The following is a 21206-nucleotide window of genomic DNA, read 5'->3' as shown; positions in this document are numbered from 1 at the left end:
GTAAAAAGATAAAATTGCTCTCATTCACTTTATAAATTTACAAAGTGAGTCACTGCTCTCTTCTCTCCCCTCCCATGATCGTCGTTGCCTTCGCCTCCCCTTGAAGATTGTCATTGGCGTGACAGTGAGGCGAAGGCAGGACGACGGTCATGGGAGAGGAGAGAGTAGTGGCCCACTTTTACAAAGTGAGCGGGATAGTTTTATTTTTTTGTCCCTATTCTGTAAAGCTCTCTATCCACCCTCTCTGACTTTGTAGAAGAACTCTTAGAAAGAATATCAACGATGAAGAATTGTGTCGGGCCAACACTGGCATTGAGAGACAAAAGCTAGGGACTAAATCGAATTAGATAACTCCACTAGTCTTAGATGTAAATGATGGATATTTAAATGCTCTGCATATTGACCTGTGTAGTGTTATACCTAACGCATTAACCAAATAGTTTTTATATACTTTTAACATTAATAAATTTAATTTTTTGAATACTATTTTTATTAATATTATTTTCATAAAACCAACATAGAATAAAGAGTACCGTTTTATTATGTTTTAGAATGAAAATGACACACCAAACGTTATTTTTTTTTTGGTTGAGAAATGTTATGTTCACTAATAATTTTATAAATAATTTTTATAAGTTAAAGTGATGAACATAAACTTATAATAATTTTATTTTAAAATTAATAATGCTTCATAGTAATAAATAAAATTATTTTTAATTTTAAATAAGATTATTATGAATTTATGAGAGTTATTCATTAAATTTATTTTTGAGAATAATAAATTTTTTAATTTTTAAATCTAAAAAATAAAAACAAGAGCAGGATCGAACGGAGCTGAGCTGCAGGAGACACGAAAGGGCAGAGAAATTAATGATTCTGATCGAATCCGTACGATCAAACCAAACGCAATCCACACCGTCCGTTTCGAATATATTCTCCGGCGACGCTGACGCTTCAACCCGATGGCCCACGTTCGCCCATCAGGCCCCACGTCGCTCCCCATTTCGAAACCAAGAAGAAAGCGCGAAAACTGAGACGAAGAACACTCTTTCAAAATTGAAATCGATCAATCAATCAATCCATCAATTGCTTATATATTTAATATCTCTCTCTCTGGCTGATCCGTTCATCTACGGGCGAGATCTCCTCGAATCCGTCGTCGTCGTTCTCAGCTTTTCCCGTACGGAGATGCGCTCCTCTGAATTTGTTTATTGCTATTTTTCGTAATTTCCCAACTTTGGTTTTGGGAACTTCGGTGTGGAATGGAAGCTAGTAATAATCTATTCTGTTCTATTGCGTCCCTGCAGATGGGGGCAATTTTCCTTCGGATTTTCTCGGCAGGAATTTCAATTTTCACGCCCAATGTCAGCTCCAGCACCTGCGCGGGGGTGTCGTCTGAGATCCTCCGGTGTGTTGTTCTGTGCGGACGCTTTCTTCAGAAGAAGTTTGCTTCTGCTTTCCTTCCTACTCTTTCTGTTTGTTTGGCTAGAAAGTTTTGTTGCATTTTCTGAGTAGCGAAGCCCAGCGTTTTTCTGTGTAGTTTGCTGTGAATTTTGTTTTCTCTCTTTATTTTCTTGTGGAAACCGTTAGAAATGCAATGTCTTTACAGAGAATATGGGTACATGGATAGAGCTGATTGGAAATCTTCTTCAACTGTTGTAACCGACCTCACTAGCATTTTTGTTTTTGTTCACATTTTCGCGTCGTGTTTATGATTTAGTTCTTGAAAAAATTATGGTGAATGGCGGAAAGTAAGGCAAATTTTTACCTGGTCTTTTCAACTACTTGCAGAAAGAAAATACCAACCTTGGAAGAGCATAGTGCATTAATTGTCTCTGGTTCAAATATTTGATTAAAATTTGTTGCCATTGTGATCCTGCCAGAAGATTTTATCACAGTGATATTGGGTATCAAATATTTTAGGAGTTTTGATTTCTGGACTGGTTTTGCCATATCTGACTTCTCCATTTTTCTGGATGTTAGTGTAGGCTGCTTATTTTTGTGCAATTTTATTCATGCTAGCTGCTCCAATTATGCGACCCACTGATTGTCATACTGAGTTTTGGGGGGTATGTGAAATCAATTTACTTTTGTTGCTGGAAGGTCAAAAGTTGAGGCTTGAGTTTCCCCATTACTGAGGGTCAATTATAAAAGGAGACAAGATGAAGGCTCATGCATATTCAAAAGCAAAATCATCTACTCGGGTTAATCATCAACAGGTGATTTTCGAGCTTAAACAACGGGTTGGCCTTGCACTAAACAAGCTTGCAGACAGGGATACTTATCAGATTGGTGTTGAAGAGCTTGAAAGAATAGCTCAATGTTTAAATCCGGATGGGGTTGCTCCATTTCTGTCTTGCATATTAGATACTGATTCTGAGCAGAAAAGTGCAGTTCGTAAGGAATGTATCAGACTGATGGGTTTATTAATTACCCTACATGAGGGCCTTATTGGTCCACACCTGGGAAAGATAGTTGCTAGCATCGTTAAACGGCTTAAGGATCCAGATTCTGCTGTTAGGGATGTGTGTGTGGAAACAGTTGGTGTTTTGGCATCTAAATTGAGCAATGATGATGGAGTTTTTGTTTCGCTGGTGAAGCCTCTTTTTGAAGCTTTGAGTGAACAAAATAAGCAGGTGCAGTTTGGTGCAGCATTGTGCTTAGCTGGGGTCATTGACAATACCAGCGATCCTCCAGTTCCTATTCTGCAGAGGATGCTAACCAAAACCATAAAGATACTAAAGAATCCACACTTCATGGCAAAACCAGCAGTGATTGAACTGAATAGAAGTATTATTCAGGTTAGTTTGCCACCGATGCCAAAAGAGGCATCGTTTTTGATCTGTTAGAATTTACGAAGTTAGTACTTCACCTGTTCTTATACAATATTCTGTTTTAATTAAGTCCAGTGTCATCAATTGGTTAGGTAGGTAAGAAGTTCTGATATTTTTCATAAATTTCTGGATCCAACTACAGTTCAAGTTTGAAAACTGACACCCATCATTATTTGCAAGTTTTTTCTTTTAATTTTTAACTATTTGTAAGTTTTAATTTACTTGTGGACAGAATAATAATGATAAAATGGAACATATTTTGGACCTTAGATATCTTTATATAGTTACAATAGGTATTAAGAGATTTGGATCAATTTTTTCACTTAATACAGTAGGTTGTAGCTTTAGGTCCTCCTCTGAATTCTCTGCACAATTTTCCTTTTTCCTTTATTCTATGAAACCACAGCTAAAAAGGTATTTATGTGATTGTTTCAGGCTGGCGGTGCCCCCACAAAAACGATTTTATCTGCTGCATTGAGTAGTATCCAAGAAGCACTAAAAAGTAGCGACTGGACAACAAGGAAAGCTGCTTCAGTATCATTAGGCAGAATTGCCTCAAGTGGTAGACCCTTCTTCAGTTCTTTCAAGGCATCTTGCATCCATTCACTTGAGTCATGTCGGTTTGACAAGGTTTGTGTTACTTATCAAAATGTGGGATATTTATTTTCTTTGCAATGCTTAAGGTGGATGTATCAGGTGCTTTTGCATTTTATATAGGTGAAACCAGTTAGGGAGACAGTGCTGCAGGCCTTACATCTTTGGAAAAGCCTTCCTGGGCCTGGTACACCCGAACCTTCAGAAGCTGGATCTTCTATCAAAGGTTTGATAGTCGTAGTTTACCTCATTTTGGGTTCCTGAGTTTGATGATGCATGGAAATGAATGCCTTTGCTGAAAAAGATAAGACAATTAATAGCAGTATCTATGCCATCCATTAGGATTTGGCATTAATAATATAGAACAAAGGGACTCCTTGATGTACCCCCCAAAAATGCAGCAGTCATGAAAGAAAAAGCAGAAGCAGTGGGAGGGAAGAAACAGAAGTAGCAGCAATGATTGGGAAATAAAATAGAACTCCAGCAATAAATGGAGAGAAGACAATGATGATGCAGAGAAATAAGACTGGAAACAAATACTTGCTATTGCTTAAAAAAATCTAGATATGCCAACAAGAAACATAGTGACATATGAGAAGTGCAGAATTTGAAATGTAAGGACATCTAACATGTAACTTTCCTATGCTAAGTTTGATTCTCAGATTTTCCTACATTTGATTTTCAGATCAAATTCTTAAGCTAGTTCATATGTGGAAAACTCGTAACTTACCGAGCGAAGAAAAAAGATAGAAAAACTTGGTAACTCTTTTGCAAGTTCCCCCACCTCAAATAATAATAATAATGTAGCTATATGTGCTTAGTTGCTTATCTGTACCTGACAGCTTTTCTTTATTACATGATGTTGATGTGTTCAGTGACATCTCATTTTCCAATTATAAACTTCCTGCAGGTAGCTACTATGGTGGGGACTATGGTGATATTTCTAGTATGAGTGATTTTGGAAGGAAGGATGTCTCACTTACAAAACTGGGCAGTAGCTTAATTAAGAAAAGGAACCCCCTCTCTGTTAGGAAAGCATGCCAAAGTTATTTAGAAACGCAGCAACATCCTAAAGAAGATGATTGGCATATAGAAATTGCAGTTCCAAAATCTCATAACATTTCTGTAGTTGATGGTCAGAATGAAGAATCTGAGGGTAGTTCTGTTACCAAGACATTGGAAAGAACAAGGTCTGATGTCACAAATACTCAGGATATTGGCTACGAATATGTATCAATGGATGAGAGACAGGAATGCTCTTCTGTGTCTAATCTTGTCAGCAATAACTTTGAGACCAAATTCATGATGGTTTCTCACGACCACCTTAAGGAAGATGGTTTCATGAAGCAAATCGGAAGAAATCGGCAGTTAGCAGCTGAAGAATTCAGTGGTGAAGAACAGAGATACTCAGTTGGGATGAAGCAGCGTACAAGTCTTGATTCCACAGTTACAGAAACAGATTTGAGTTCCCAAGCCATGCGTGAATGTTGTTTACAGACAATGAGGGAGATAACGTCCATTCGAAAACATCTTTTAGAGATTGAAAACAAGCAGTCAAACTTAATGGATATGATAAAGGTAATTACATGTGCATAGAAAATGCTTGGCACTAAGCATGTTTTGTAACACGTTCATGATACAGCATCAATAAACATTATTAGGCATAATGAATTGAATATGAAAGCATTACAGAACCACAAATGCATGTACTAGTCTTATAAAGAACTGCCCTGCTTAATTATAAGTACTGTTACATAACAAGGACAACCACTGGTTTAATATTTCCCTTCTTTTCAAGCCATGCATCTAATTTAGAACGTCAAGTATTCCCTTAAAAATTTTAGTTAACTATTATTCAATTAATTTTGTCTTAATTTATCTTGTGATAGATTTACATATAGAGTGCATTCAGTTTTATCTTTCTTACATGGTTTGTTTTTTCTCCCTTATGTACCAGAGACATATTATGGATATGGGTAAAGGCATGCATGCTCAACATCAGAATCTAAATTTAACATTTGGTTTCTCTAATTTTAGCAATATCTATATATATATATATATGTGATATTACTAAAATGATTTTAGTAATAATTTTATTTCTAATTTTGTTTTTGAATTATAAATATGTAAAATAATAAAAATATATTTACACAGGTCAATGACATTGCCCTCGCCCCCTGCTGATCCCCATGGGGCATTTTCAAATGGCACCCCAAACGCACCCCATGTGAGAAGGGTTTGGCGGGTACCCACCAAACAATTATAGTTTGCCGTCCTAAGTTGTTCATATATTTACTAAAATAATTTGGAATGTTTGTTACCCTCTGGAGTTTCCCTTAGTCTACAAGATTTCTTTATTTTTTACTTTAATTTTATTTTTGCTATGTAGTCTGCATATATTTCACTTATTACATTGTCATGCTCCCAACTGATCTTGCTGTGGCAGCAGTCTGACCTTGATGAGAACACAAAACAGCAAAGAGCTTAGTAACATGATGCTAGCATGTTATGAATCACTTTAACTCCAAGAAAATATTATTTGCATACCCCAATTTCTGTGACTTGGTTGCTCTCTTTCACAAATTCTCTGTTTGGCCTGGGTCTTTGTCTCGATCTTTCTTTTTCCATAGATCACATTTCCTATGAATTACCAGAGCACTGAAAAACCAGCCGTTTACTTTCTAGTATTCTAGGTCCTGGATAGTTGGTACTTTTACAATTTCGAAGTCTTTCTTTTCATGACAGCTAAAGTTTTCTAGACTGCAACCACCTAATGCAGCACTGCTTTCTGGATTCATTTCAGGTGTTTACAACAAACACAGTAGATAGCTTATCTTTGATACAGATGAAGGTGTCAGGTTTGGAGCATGTGGTTGATCAAATAGCTCAGGACCTTGTTCATGGAAAGAGACATTCTGACCTAGGTGCTACAAAACTTGTGAAGAAGAGCCCAATTGTTTCTTCTCCTAGAGTCTCTACATGCACTCCAAGACCGTCCATAGATGTGCGTGGTCGACTGCCATCCATACTGTCAGCAAAAAATACAGATTTTTGGGAGGAAAAATCTTCTGCTAGAAGCCGGTCAAATGGTTCCGTTATGCAAGTTACAAACACGTGGTCAAATGGCACAAGAGAACTAAGTAGTGATACAATGGGGATGGGCAGTCAGAGGAACTGTGGACTGGGGACACATTTTGGTCAAATGAGGCAAACTGATACTGCCTGTGGTTCAGCTTCTACAAGCCGTGGCAAACAAGAAAATTCTGAAAATAGGTTCTGGAAACTTGTAAACAATTATTTGTTAGAGGGGGACCTTGATTCTGCATATGCAGAAGCTCTGTGTTCGTGCAATGAACTTGTGCTGATCAAACTTATTGATAGAACAGGTCCAGCCCTAGAAAGTTTATCACAAAAGACTGCCGGTGCCCTTCTTAGTACCTTAGCATCCTATTTCTTTGAACAAAGATTTGTGAATTCCATAATCCCTTGGTTGCAACAGGCAAGTTCTTTCCTGCAAGTGCTATTAAAATTGGTAATGATATTAAGATTTATGTCCTGCATACTGTGTTCTCATTTTTACATTTTTGTGGAGTGCTGCATAATGATTTTTATGTGTTTCTGGAGGCATCTAACACCAATATAACAATTTTTTTTTCTTTTATGGCTTACTCCAATAGAAAAAAAAGGGGCAAAATAGAATTCTCAAAAGTTGCACTGTGCTTGCCACTTAGCTTGTTCTCTAAAGGTAGCTAATGGACATTAGCACCTAGCTACGTTACATCTTACATGGGCTTTTCCTGTTGGACATTTTGACATGCTGGATAGAGTATAGAATGTGTTTAATATATGGTGTTATCTGGTCACAAGTAACTCAAAATAAAATAACTTTGTATGGGATTATGGCAAGTTCCTGATGGGTTTAGAGAACATGAAACGGGCAAGGGGAAAAACAAACTTGTGAGGGGAGAGAAAGGTTATGATATGGTGCATGAAGAATGGATTGAATGTCAGGTCCCTAAATGGAATTAGAGTTCTCAATATATATCTCAATATATACAGGATAATAGTGCAATCCTCTTGGCATTTGATCCGTCAAGGATACCATAAGCCTAATCAGTTCTGAGTCTTACAAAGGATGAGTTAGAACTGGAATAGTTAAATTTGCCCAAAGATAACCATTGTTCCATAAAACCTATAGCTAACAGAATTCAACACTATTAGTGTGATGGTACTCACATATGTCCCTTCTTTATGCTGTTAAAGGGAGACTCATGCGTATCGCATGGTATGTATGAGATAGCAATGTATCTACAATTATATATAAAAATCTGAATTTTGTTTTTTGTGTAAAAAATGTATGCTAGTTTGTGAACTGCATTTTTCCTAAATAAATAAAAGAAATTATTTTAGAAAATGAAGTTCAGATATTTTTCTGTGTCCTTGTGCATGAGAATTAGATGAGTCAAAACACTTAAAAGATATCTGCACCTAACATCCCCTCAGGTCCATACTTGAGGACTTGAGAATAGGACTATTACTTTTAAATCTTTATTTTAAATTGCAAAACAATTGATCTATAAATATCTATGCAAAATAGAGTTTTTCTAACTGCTGGGGAAGAACAGTGTTTTGAAGTGCTTTTCTTAATGAAATGTGGGGTTCTCATGGCAACATTTATGCAATATGGTGTATCCTTGAAGGCTTGATTAATCCCCATATCACTATCACAATCTTATTTCAAAGGATTTTGAGTGATAACTCACCATGCTTTTCATTGTTTTTCTTTTAGTTTTTTGTGTTCCTAATAATATTGCAAATGATGTGATTGAGCTGAAATCTCTGAGCTTGCCAAACTCAGTGGTTCTCTTGTATCCAATTATGCGGGTCCTTTTTATTCAGCTAAGCAGCTAAGTGGTTTGTTAGAAGATGATCTGATTCTGGAGAACTTTTACAGAATGTTTTCATTTCTTTTCAGGTGGTGGATTTGAGTGCTATCCATGGACCAAATTGCCTTGCTCTCTCTGCAAAAGAGAGACAAGAATTCTTATCTGCAATTCAGGAAGGTTTAGATCTGGGCTTTTCTAATCTTGCAGAGAGAAGATCTCTCACACAGCTACAGATGAAATTGCAGCAAATTTGGGGTGAGACATATTCTAAACATCTGATTTAGGTTGCTAACCAAGTTTCTGTGATGTTTATATTCGGTTAGGCTCTCTGTAACTTCAACCCAGTAAGAATATGAAAGACTACTACCAGTATGTGTTTGCATTTTGTGAATAGATGTGACAATTGGGTAAGGGTGATCCAATTTTTGAGATATAATCAAATTTCTAAATTTGTTCATGAACTTGGTTGTTATAAGCTGGTGAAAGCAAAAGCTAAAACAAGAGCAATTCTTGCTCTGCAGGCAAAAGAAAATGTTTTGCTAGGTAAAACGTCGTTACACATGCCTTGATCATCAACAATTTTTTGTTACCAATTACGTTTTTCTGCCAACTGGAAAGAAGGGATTTAGAAGTTTTTCAGAGAGTATTAACATAATGACAGAATGTCATCTGTTAATCTTTCTCAATTGCTGTTATGGTTGGAAATGTTCAGTTATCATTTAAAGAGTTAACTGATAACATAAAGCTGAAGAAATGGTTACTGCCATACGCAATGCTATATTTGCTTTTGCTGAAGATAACAACTTAAAATGTTTATCTTTGCTCCTTCATTATTAAATGGAAAGCATTGGTCAATTTCTGATGCAGCTTACAGATAGGAGCTGGATTTTGTACATCTTTTCATGGCATTGAATTGATATAAAATTTCCTTATGGTTGTAATTCTCTCTCAATTGCCATGAGAAATTAGAACTTGGATTTCCTATACATTATGGCTGCTTAGGTTGTACTTCATCTTTTATTTTGGTCTTCGTCCCCAACGGAATTGTATTTTATGGCTCTTTGACAAACTGAAGGATGCACTATGCCATGTGTGCAGAGCAAAAGTCTTGAGCAATTGTAATACTGGCTAGCATTTCCTTGAAAATCTAATAAATTTTACATTATTTTTCTCTAATGTGGAAAGGCCTCTGTTTATCACTTTTTAATTTTCTTTGTATCTGTGAGGTGGGATAACTTTTTGTTCTTAATATCATGCCCTTAGCTGTCTGTGTTTGTTAAAAGCTTTTATCAATTCAGGAGAAAATCTAGGCGAAGGGTCTGGCAAATAACTAATGCTTAATGTACAAAAGGAGTAAACCACGTCTGCATTTGCTATAGACCTAATGTTATCCAAATTAGGGTGCTAAATCAGCGTGGTTTATATTGCTGTCCATTTACTTTCTATAGAAATCCAGTTCATTGGCTTTGCCGCTGAGCATAGATGATTGCTGAATTTCAACCCATTCTCAACTTGATTGACTTTATAAGGATGCAGAAAGATAAAAGATGTCTCCAATGCACAAGTCTCCCTACCTTGAAAAAACATAAGAATGTAGATAGTTGTATAAAAATAAAATAAAATAAAATAAAAAAGCATTATTTGCTTTATAGCATCCTCTGTCAAATAATTTTCTTTTCCCTTTTTTTGTCCTTTGAGAAAAAAGCTTAGTATTCAAAATATTGGATGTCTCTGTCCTGTTGAAGAAGGAAAGCTTTTCTTGGAGCCTCAGGATTTTAAGTTCCATTATTTCTCTTGCAGGAAAAAGCTCCTGATGAGTGGCTAACCAGAGGCATCGGTGTAATATCCCAGAGGATTTGCTGATCGATGAACCATTTTTTGGTACAATGCTTGACTTCTTCCACATGTTCCCTGTCCATTGGGAAATCAACTTTCTGAGATGACACTACTACAGTAGGATCATTGTATGGCAATGTTTGATGTTCGGTTTGTGTTAGCATGCATGCTAATCCTTGTACTCGACTCTTTTCCTTTTTAGCTCTGATGAACATTAATATATGCTGATAAATCATGAATATATTAGAATTTCGAGGTCTTCACATAGAATCCTCTTTATTTTCTCTTCTCTATTGTTTAATTATTTTCTAGGAAATATTTCAGGTTTGGAGAATGAATAAGTCTTGAACATTAAAGTCTTTTTACTTGAGCCAAGAAGAGAAGAAAAGTGAAAATGCATTTACTTATAAAGATCTAGAAGTCTTAAAACTAAGATTTGTGGAAGGAGAAGAATGGGAAAAATTCCTATTTAAGCAAGTTTCATTTACTTATCTTTCATTTTGTTGAAAAATCCTCATTGCAGTCTCATCATCCTAAGCTTTTCACAAATTGGCTTCCTGTAGATCTTGTGACATGTACAAAATTTGTCCAAAGGAACGCCTATTTGCTTCATTTTCTCAAATTGTCTGAACCATATGGATGAATTCTTGGGGACAGTTAATAAATATAACTTGTCATTTATCCCCAAACAAAGAGAAGGTTTTGAATCCCCTTTGCAGTTTGGAACCATGTTTTCGAAAATGAAAACTATGCAAGGTTCCAATGATAAATGATGATGTACGAGGTTTTTTTACTTTGTGACGATAAAAAAAGAGTTAGTCTTTCTACGAACCTATATTAGTTGGTTGGTTTTGGTAAAAGAAACTTCTAATGTGTAGGACCCTACTCTAAATTTAGTCGTACCATGAAGCTAGGCTCTGCACTCAAATTCCTCAAAAACAAGCCCAAACTCATAAGCAGGCTTAAAGGCAAAGATATTACAGTTGCCTGAGCATCTAATGTCACTCTTAGAAGAGGGTTTAAAAAACGAAAAAATAACCAGAGGATGGTGGATATTTCAACAAATTCAACCAAAGATCAAGCTAGCTTTCCATGTTCAACTTCTAGTCGCACCAGATTCTTCACCTAGCTCTACGTCTGGTGGGGGACCGTAAAGATCAGCGTCTTGGGGAGGCTCACTCTTGCTCCTTCCATTCGCCGGTTTGCTTCTTCGAGCCAACTTAGGTTCCCTCTCACTTTCGCTTCTGCCTGGGTATTTCTTCTGCCCCGAATCGTCGAGTCTAGCCTTGGAGACTTCATACAGGGTTACACCGCCTGACCCACTCTCTAGCATTGCCTCTCCTTGGCCTCCTCCTTGCGCCTGAAGGGTCTCGAGTATTTCAACTACCTGGCTCATTACAGGCCGTCCTTTCGGGTTTTGGCTGAGGCACTGGTATGCTAAGTTGGCCACCTTTATGGCAGTTTTGGTAGAGTACTGCCCTTCCATTCGGGGGTCCAAAATCCTCAGAAGCTTCTTACTATGGTTCAAGAGAGGGCGAGCCCACTCCACCAAGTTATGTTCCCGGCTAGGCCTGCTCTTGTCCATTGCCTTCCTACCGATGAGCATCTCAAGTAACACTACCCCGAAACCATATACATCACTTCGAGCTGTTAAATGCCCTGTCCAGATAAAACAAACAAGGTTAACTACAAAACTCTCTTGCAGTAGAGTTATTTAGGTAATCCCCAAATGACAAAGAGCATGTGTACTTGAGCACTCAAACAAGCATTCGATATAGTGACAAAATCATGAAAAGCATCACAACGACTACCAAGCCTTAATCCTACTAGCCGGGGTCTGCTAGATTAAAGGATCAAACAGTTTTAATGCAACCCTCCTCTTTCATCATCGTCTTGTGACTAACTAAACACCAATACACAAAATGTCATCAATTGGAATTTGCCATCAGAACTCTTACCAGTCATTACATACTCTGGTGCTGCATATCCGTAGGTGCCCATGACTCGTGTCGAGACGTGGGTTTGGTCTCCCATAGGCCCGTCCTTCGCGAGCCCAAAGTCCGAAAGCTTTGCATTAAAATCCTGGAATTTCATTACTAAGGTTTAGTCGCAGGAAACAAAATTGTCTAACAAAAATCAGAAAACAAGGGAAACTTCGCCACCAATGTCTTGTTTTCGAGAACCATGCTTATGTCAGGCATTGTATCAACTCGCATGTTTAAGTCAGGCACTTCCAAATGCTTGTTAGGCAGTTGTCGAAAACTAACTATTCATTTCCATTACAAGATCATGCATTCATTACTTAATTAAATCCAAACCACATTATGAGTTTATAAATATAAGTTGAAGATCAACTAAAATCAAAATAACTGATTTGTATCATTAGTTCTTCCACATCTAGAAGGTTTAATCAAGAGATTATGTCAAGGCTTTTTAATCACTCTCATTTCCTATTACTTGGGATGTGAGTTACTATTGCCTTTAGTAAATGGAATTGCTAAAACTAAGCTATCTAGCAGAGGAAATACAGGGTTGCATGCTATTACAAAGATAAGAGATGTAATACTAGGAGAACTAACCGCGTCTAGCAAGATGTTCGATGTCTTGAAATCCCGATAAATGATAGACCTTTCCGCACTGTGAAGAAAGGCAAGCCCTTTCGCAGCATCCAGAGCTATCTTCATTCTTTTTGGCCAGGTTAATGTAGCAGACACTCCTACCACCACACCACAAAGCTATTATGATAAATAGGATGGTAATATGGCATGGTTGGCCTAAACTACTTGAAAAGATTAGCATTAGTTTCAGCATCCCTGCATAATAACTCTTTCTTTCCATGACAGCACAAGCTACTCACTAAGCGATCAGACGAGTTACTCACTGCGAAAAAGGTGTTTTTCCAGACTCCCGCATGCCATGTATTCATATACCAACAGTCTGTGATCATCCTCGCAGCAGTATCCAATGAGCTTTACTAGATTCTGGTGTCGAAGCTGGCCCAAATAGTTAACTTCAGCCTGCAAACAAACAAGGCGACGAATTCACCCTTTTGAGGTCTAAACACCCACAGGAAACAAGTTTATCTCTTTGATGGATATGTTTTACCGAGACAGAACAACCAAATGACCGTTATAGATGAACAGTTATAGAGACAGGTAAGTAGTTATAGAGACAAACAAGCCCACAAGTGTTTATTGAATGTTTAATTCCAAAATGAGAGAGGATTCTGGAAATGGGCTCAGAGGCTAATCAATGTGGTGGATGGCTGAGAAGTATACAGTTGCATGGTTGTGGTAGAAAACTAGAAACAGGCTTTGCGGCTGAGTAGTTTATAACGGTCCTGGTTTCTCCCAGGTTATGGACAGAGCAGGGTGTTAGAAGACACTTAAGATGGGTTGAGGAGACTGCTGAATTGGGGGTTGTTGGAAACATTAGCAGCTCCTGAGGAAAAATGCATAGCAAAGAACCAAAAAGGAGCACATTCGAGTAAATGAGAAAGATTTGGTGTTCTAGAGATCAAATCTGGTGGTGGCTGCTTATCCAATGCTCTTCAGGGTCTGGAAAACAAGGTTTAGATGTATAATGTCAGCGGTTTTCTAAAAGAAAAAGATGCGTTTGTGGGCGCAAAGAAAATACATTCTAGTTTTTACATAATGAAAGTTAGAGAGTTATTATGTGTATACACATCCATTAGAACACATTTTGATGCCCTGCTACCAGCTCGAATGGACTGCCTTTTTCTGGGCTCCCAAGACTCCTTATTCGACTCGAACTTGGTCTATTTTGGAGATCCCTGATTGTTCCTCTTCTAGTTGGTCAAATTAACAAGTTTTGATGAATTGGAACACCAAGCTAGATTTGTCTATAACTTACAATGCAAATGCATGGGAGTGACAGAAGAAACAATGCATGGGAGTAAATACCAGCCATTCTCTTTCACCCTGGATCCCTTCGGGATCAAGCTCCTTGATGGCAACTCGAGTGGTCTTGTAGCCTGGTCTGACATTCTCATCTATAACCCCTTTATACACTATCCCAAACCCACCCTCTCCAAGCACTTGATCCGGACGAAAGTGCTTTGTGGCCAGCCTCATCTCTTCATATGTAAAGATATCAACGTTACTGTACCCAGGATTTCTGCGGAGGTCTCTCACATCTTTGGGCGTCAGTGAGATGATGGCCGGACTTTGAATCCCCATTGATGCTACTGTACCTGGCTTTTCTTGAGATGGAGAGTTTGCTCCATTAACAGAGTGAACACCTATTGTTTCAGTCAGCCATTACAACAACAAAGTATTAATCAGCAGTGTTTATGTTCTAATAACTCTGTTGATCATACTACGAAGTTCCACAAACAATCAACAAATTCAAAAGTGCTGATCCAATAGCTTTGAACAGACAGGATTGTGATAATCTTCCAAGTATGTATTCAGAAACTTTTATCTGGTTCGCAGCCAAACAGGTTAGTTATCAAATTCGAAATGATCGAGTTCTAAAACAACCCAGAATGTTGGAAACTGACTAACAGCATCTACAACAAATATAACAGTTATCTACAAAGGTGGAAATACATATAACAAACATGTTTAGATAACTTAGGACTCGGGAATTGTTGAGGAGGAAGTTGAGACATTTGTGCTAGTACTTTAGACTGAAGCTTATTTAACACTGTCAACTGTGATGCCATGATAATCAGCAAACTTTGAAGACTATGGTTGGCAAAGAGGAACCTAAAGAATATATAATACCTATCAACTAATATTCTGGACAGCTCAAATTTCTCTTATTCAAAGTTTAGGTGATTGTAATCCATAAGGATACCTAAACACATAGCAATAGGAGAAGGCTTTACAACTTGATATTGGTGATAAGGGTTAGAAGTGACGGCTGAGTAAGTTAGAATTTATGTAACTGACTCGTAAGGCCGAGGGGCCTGGTATCATCTTGTCGTTAAGGTAGGAGGCTCACTGAGCCATCTCTGTCAACAAAACCCTTTCCATAATTAGATTTCTTGTGCCCATCAATTAATGCTGCCTCTAGAAGAATCTACTTCTTCCCCTGAAATACATAGTTAACTAACAACCAAAACAAAAGGGGAACAAGAAAACATAAGACAGAATGAAACACCTACCAGAGGCTATGTCGTCGTAATATTGTGCATGTCCGGTGAGTTTATTTAACAAGCTTAAACCCGAAAGATAGTGACTGCGAGTTCTCATCAAAGCACGAATAAAAAAAAAAAAAAAAGAGCAATACCTTGCTGATTCTTAAGAGCAACATGCTTGGGCTGTTCTTCATCTTCACAACTGAAACAATTCCCCATGAATCTTGCTCCAAGAACCGGATTTCAATCTCTTCTCCCCATCATCTTCTTAGCAGATTACAAGGGCTCTGTTTCTGCAGGACGACAGCACCTCAAAACCAGCATTCCCACTGCAAGGACACAGTGAAATTCCCAATCCAATCTGGGTGTCCTCAAAGTCTGTCACTGGGTCAACGGAGCACAGCCCGATTTCGCCGGAATCCGATCTGGGTCACTGCCAACGGCGAAAGCTGAAATGGGGATGAACAGATGGATGGATGGAGAGATCGAGGGATACAAGAGGGATGGTGGATTGACATTTTCAATCGCTTGATTAATGTTTTTTTTATTATTTTGGTGTGCAGTCCTGCTTGTCCTGGTGGCTGGCTGTCTTGTCTTTGCATGGAAGCCAACCTGTCCAATCAAATGCCCCTCCACTTGCATTTATTTACCACTCGCCCCGCCGCCATTTCCTTTCTCATCCTTCGGTGTTTTTTATTCTTTTTTTAATTGCACTTCATACGTTCTCAACATGAAAATGTAAAAACGGATATTTTTTTTAAAAAATAAATATAAATAGAGTTTGAAATAAAAATAAAAAATGTTTCAAAAACGAAAAATAACACCTATGAAATGTTTTCGTGTAACATAATTTTCAACCACCCCAGGACTACAGTGAAAAAGTAAATTGAGAGATGAGTTTGAATTATTATAATTCAAGGGTGGTAGACCTTAACACTATTAATGTCATTTTTAATTTTTTTTTATAAGAAAGGTATTTTATTTATCTCAAGAATCGAATCCATATTAAAAGCTTTCAAACAAGCTTTCAGCCTGCCTCTTTGCGACTCAACTATGCCCCTGAGGCTCTTCCATGTTCTTTTCTTGTGCTTTAAAGTCACTTTACAATGTTATTTAAGTCACTTAAAAATAAATGTAAAAACAAAGTGTAATTTAGATTAAAAATAATTAATTTTTATTTAAAATGATAATGTTATTTGTAATTTGTGATTAATCCGTTTGGACGGATTTTAGATTGCACTACATTAAATTAATTAATAAAAAAAATTAGATCAAAAACCCTCTTCATTGGCATCATACACTACTATATGTGTATAATAGTGTATATATATTGTTGTATTTATTAATTTTTTGTTTAAAATGGAGACCAAACAAAAGATTGATTATTTAAAATTTTCAAACTAAAGACCAAATCACACTTATTTGGTCTTGGACCAAATTAGGTTTCAAGGTCCAAATTTTTTGTCCAAATCGAAAGTTTTTTTTTTTTTTTTTAACGTAAGAATCAAGAAGTCCCGTCTAACGGTGTCTTTGACGTAAGCGTTGCCCTCTCTATAACCTACGAGCAATTGATCAGGCCAAGTAAATTCAAGTTGAAAGGCCATGGCCCTCTTGTGTAGCGCGACGACTATAGTACTGTACTAGCCAATGATCGAATGTGTAACCTGATAGTATCCAACACACAAATCCCATGCGAACGACCGTTTGAGCTACCCGAGGAATTGTCTAGATCAAAAGTTAAACACCCTTAATTGGGTTTTGACATTCACAAAATTATAAGAACTTTTTTAAATAATTAAAAATATTTTATATTTAATTACAAATTACTTTTCAAAAATTACAAACATCAATATCATTTTTTAAAAGTAATTGATAAATTATGAAAAAAATATGGTTAATTTCTTTAAAAAATTACTTATAATTGTATAAATACCAAAATATCATGTACAAATAGCATTCTCATACTTAGAATTGAAAGTTTGATCAATTTTTCTGTTTGTTCTTTTATTTTATAAGATTTAATATTTTGTGCCTCTAGAACATACAACACAATAAAAGGTAACAAATACATTCTAATGATTGAGAAAAACCCATATTTTATAAACTCCATTTTTTAAACATAACAAGTAATTGGTTCATACATTTTCTACATTGTTTCTTATTTCAAGAATGAGAAAGGTGTGAAAATATCATACGGTTGAAATTCTTATTTTTTTATATATATAATATAAAAAACTCAAAAGATTCTTTAATTGCAAACAATTTTCAATCGGATACATCTTATTTTTTTTAAAATCTACATTTCATATATTCCGTAACTCTTAGTAAAGAGATTTAAACTCACGATCTTGCAGTATTAAGTATATTTAATAGACCACTTACGCTACCTGAGAGGTTTTGAAATTCTTATTGTTATCATACTTTAATTTAGCAAGATAATAACTAATTTTATCTCATAATAATGTCGGGATTTATTTAATATTTTTATTTACATAACATTAGTATTATTTTGAAAATTGTATTGTGGCCTATGACCCAGGGAGAGGCAGAGTGGCATATCCGTGAATCCACGTTTCAACAGGGGCAGCTTGGGCATCTTAAGCGTGTTTTATTCTTTTAACGCAGAGGAAACCGGGTTACTTTCAAGGTCAGAAACGCTGGTCTTTGTTTATTTTGTTCAAGGGCAGAAAGGTCAACACGCTTAAGGTTGTAAGATATTTCCCGCGTTTGACCAGGGGTAATACTGGAATTCCGCGTGATCAAGACAAACAGAGCTTATTTATTCCTTTCTAGAAAGATGCCTATTTTTCCACCAAAATAAGTTATATATATTATTATTAGGATGCGTTTGATTTGATCGGTGAGAAATGGTCATTTTTGGAGTGTTTGGTTAGCAAAATTCTTCAGGCAAAATCTTTACCAACTTTTAGTCACGTGATCAGATTTTAGGGTTGTTGAGTTTTTGGCAGTTTTATCATTACCTAAACTTGGATTTTTGTTTTATATTTTTATGCTTTTTTATATGATCAGTTGAATTTTTTTTGTTATTTTGATTAAATTTTTATTTTTATATTTTAAATTAATTTAATCCTCTATATTTTAATTTTTTTCGTAAAAAAATTCAAACTTTTCGTTATTTCGATTACACTCTTGTAGTTACATATTTGATTCAATTTAATTTTTATATTTTGACGTATAAAATAAATAAAGTAAAATAAGTTAACACTTTGGACAAGAATTTTGACCGATTTGTTGAGTTAGAAATATGGCCAACAACTGTCTTCTTTTGTTCTCGTATTCCATTATTTTCTTCACTAGACATATTATAATCATGTGCACATGATTAGACAAGTGTTGATTATCTTATTTTATTGTTTTTTTTATATGTCAAAAGGCACTGTCATGTTACCCATCGTCGGGAAACATAGCAGTTGTCCGACTAAGAGAGAGGAGACATGCATGTGACGTGCCCGACGGTGGGCAACATAATAGTTGCCATATATCAAAATATAAGAAGTTAAATTGACTCGAAAGTACAGGTAAATGGGTGTAATAGAAATAATAAAAAGTTTGAATTGTCCTATTAAAAAAGTGTCAAAATATATAAATTAAATTAATTTAAAAATATACATTTAGCGATATAATTAAAATAATAAAAAGTTTAAATGACTGTATAAAAAAAAAAAAAACGTAAGAGCACATGCAAGTATGTATTGTTGTATGTATTTGCAAAGCAATGTTATATATATATATATATAGTAATTTATTTGATAATCAATTTAAAAAGGGGACCAAACTAGATCAAATTGAAAATTAATTTTTCAAAATTTTCAAATCAAAGACCACACGAACTGTTATTCTCTAGATAATGAGTTGGAGCTCAACTATAATCCAAATAAAATATATAGATATCAATTCGAATCTCGATATCATCACTGTGAATGATAACTTCAATTATTTTCATGTTTTATAAACAAGATAGTTTTATCTCCATTCATATGAAAGAAAGTGTCTTCATATTAATTTGAAATGCGAGATATTATATAACTTATAAAATATTATTATTATTATTGTCGTTGCACGGTTACAATAATAAATTTGTAGATAGAAAATTGCCAATAGATAATCCACGTGTGGCTAATTTGAACGATGAATGACTCTCATGTGGCGTATCTGAATGGTGAATGACTCATTTAGGGGATAGATGACTCCTTCTGGTGATGAGTGATGCGTGGATTGTTCAAACAATGAGTAATTATCGGGAGAGATTGGTGAGTTTCTTGGGAGGGAATGATAGCGATGGATGAGTCTCCAAGAGATAACAACAACGATTGATGAGTCTCCAGAGGTCACAACAACGATTGATAAATCCCTCGACTATGTTAAGAGTGATGGATGAGCTATTAAATAAAGAAGATCGGTTAGAGACATGGGTAAAGATCCCCACGTAGACTCTTTGATACCTAAGTTAGTCTTTTGAAAATATAAAATAGTTGAATGCAAGAGAAAGATGTGAGTGTCAAAAATTACATACCGAGTGAGAGTAAAAAACCCTAATAATAGGAGGGACATCCATGTGTCAAGTGAATTAATTTTTTTATGGATATATTAAAGATAATTTTAATCGAGTCTTACGAGGGAATCGACGTGAGAGTCCATGACCGATCGCACATGAAAGCATACGTGGGTGCGCGCATAAAGGCATGCATTAGGCATCCCCGAGATACGTTCTCTCTCGAGGGGGGGGGCGGGCCTAGCCACGCAACAGCGTGGCAGGGGGGAAGCGCCCCTCCTCCATTTGCCTTGGCCCACGTTGCGGCTTGGCAGCGTGGGGGAGGGAGGGGAAACAACCATCATGGCCGCTTCCATACGGCCTGGGGCCGGCTCCCGGCTACATGAAGTAGCTAGATGGCAACTTGATGGGCTGCCATGTGGCGGTTTCTGGGGCTGCCACTTGTTTTTTAGGCTATTTATTTATTTTTATTATTTTAACATATCACACCTAAAATATCAAATTAATATGAATGCATTTATTCTAAATTAATTTTACATATTAAATAAAATTATATCCAATTGATATATATATATATATATATAAATTTTGGGTAAAATTAATAAATAATCACTGAACTTTAAAGTTGTAATTATTTGCTCACTCAACTTTAAATTGTAACCATTTACTCACTCAACTTTATTTATCGTTAACCATCCATCACTCGTTATAACTCCGTTAAATATTATAAACGGAAAATACTAACGGAATCTGACGTGGCAAAAGTAAATTTAACAAACACTCACTGAACTTTAAAAATGTAACTAATTACTCACTGAATTTTGCTCAACGTTAACCATCTATCACCCGTTACATCACCGTTTGCTCTTGAAAAACACCCGTTACATCACCGTTTTATCTTGAAACATATTAAAATTTTTTTATATACATTTAAGATCACTTACTTTTCAAACCAAAAGTCAAAAACTAAACTAATAATTTAAATTAAAAAAATTATTAATGCAAATCAAAAGTAAACAAAAAATCTATTTAAATTTTTTTATCTCCATTACGAACAACGAAATTCACAAAAAAAAATATTCAATAATGAGACCAATAGCCAAAAACTAATTACAAAAATCGTATAGTTTTTGACTTTTGGTTTGAAAAGTAAGTGATCTTAAATGTATATAAAAAAATTTTAATATGTTTCAAGATAAAACGGTGATGTAACGGGTGTTTTTCAAGAGCAAACGGTGATGTAACGGGTGATAGATGGTTAACGTTGAGCAAAATTCAGTGAGTAATTAGTTACATTTTTAAAGTTCAGTGAGTGTTTGTTAAATTTACTTTTGCCACGTCAGATTCCGTTAGCCACGTCAGATTCCGTTAGTATTTTCCGTTTATAATATTTAACGGAGTTATAACGAGAGATGGATGGTTAACGATAAATAAAGTTG

The 21206-nt window shown here is 36.0% G+C and overlaps 2 protein-coding genes across 6 annotated transcripts; one reads left to right on the top strand and one right to left on the bottom strand.

Moving 5' to 3' along the window:
- Positions 1 to 929: 929 nt before the first annotated feature.
- Positions 930 to 10408, top strand: LOC127806201 (TORTIFOLIA1-like protein 2). 5 transcript variants are annotated; one of them, XM_052343339.1, is made up of 9 exons: positions 935 to 1180; positions 1308 to 1408; positions 2104 to 2801; positions 3270 to 3464; positions 3552 to 3654; positions 4339 to 5006; positions 6232 to 6927; positions 8404 to 8569; positions 10115 to 10408. In XM_052343339.1, the coding sequence occupies exons 3-9, from the start codon at positions 2163 to 2165 to the stop codon at positions 10126 to 10128; spliced, it is 2481 nt and encodes an 826-aa protein (XP_052199299.1). In that variant the 5' UTR covers positions 935 to 1180; positions 1308 to 1408; positions 2104 to 2162; the 3' UTR covers positions 10129 to 10408. The 5 variants fall into 5 exon arrangements, with proteins under 5 accessions (XP_052199297.1, XP_052199296.1, XP_052199295.1 ...); XM_052343337.1 differs by lacking the exon at positions 10115 to 10408 and having other exon boundaries at positions 930 to 1180; positions 2023 to 2801; positions 8404 to 9608; XM_052343336.1 differs by lacking the exon at positions 10115 to 10408 and having other exon boundaries at positions 930 to 1180; positions 1308 to 1444; positions 8404 to 9608.
- A 642-nt stretch (positions 10409 to 11050) lies between these two features.
- Positions 11051 to 15799, bottom strand: LOC127806202 (probable serine/threonine-protein kinase PBL17). The gene is made up of 6 exons (XM_052343340.1): positions 15407 to 15799; positions 14074 to 14411; positions 13032 to 13167; positions 12730 to 12866; positions 12109 to 12232; positions 11051 to 11809 (listed from the first exon to the last, which is right to left on the bottom strand). The coding sequence occupies exons 1-6, from the start codon at positions 15471 to 15473 to the stop codon at positions 11247 to 11249; spliced, it is 1365 nt and encodes a 454-aa protein (XP_052199300.1). The 5' UTR covers positions 15474 to 15799; the 3' UTR covers positions 11051 to 11246.
- Between the last annotated feature and the right edge of the window lie 5407 nt (positions 15800 to 21206).

Source organism: Diospyros lotus, chromosome 7 (assembly GCF_014633365.1).
Source record: "Diospyros lotus cultivar Yz01 chromosome 7, ASM1463336v1, whole genome shotgun sequence".
NCBI lineage: Eukaryota > Viridiplantae > Streptophyta > Magnoliopsida > Ericales > Ebenaceae > Diospyros > Diospyros lotus.
Note: the sequence above shows the minus strand (reverse complement) of the source record. Positions and strands in the feature narration are given on the sequence as shown.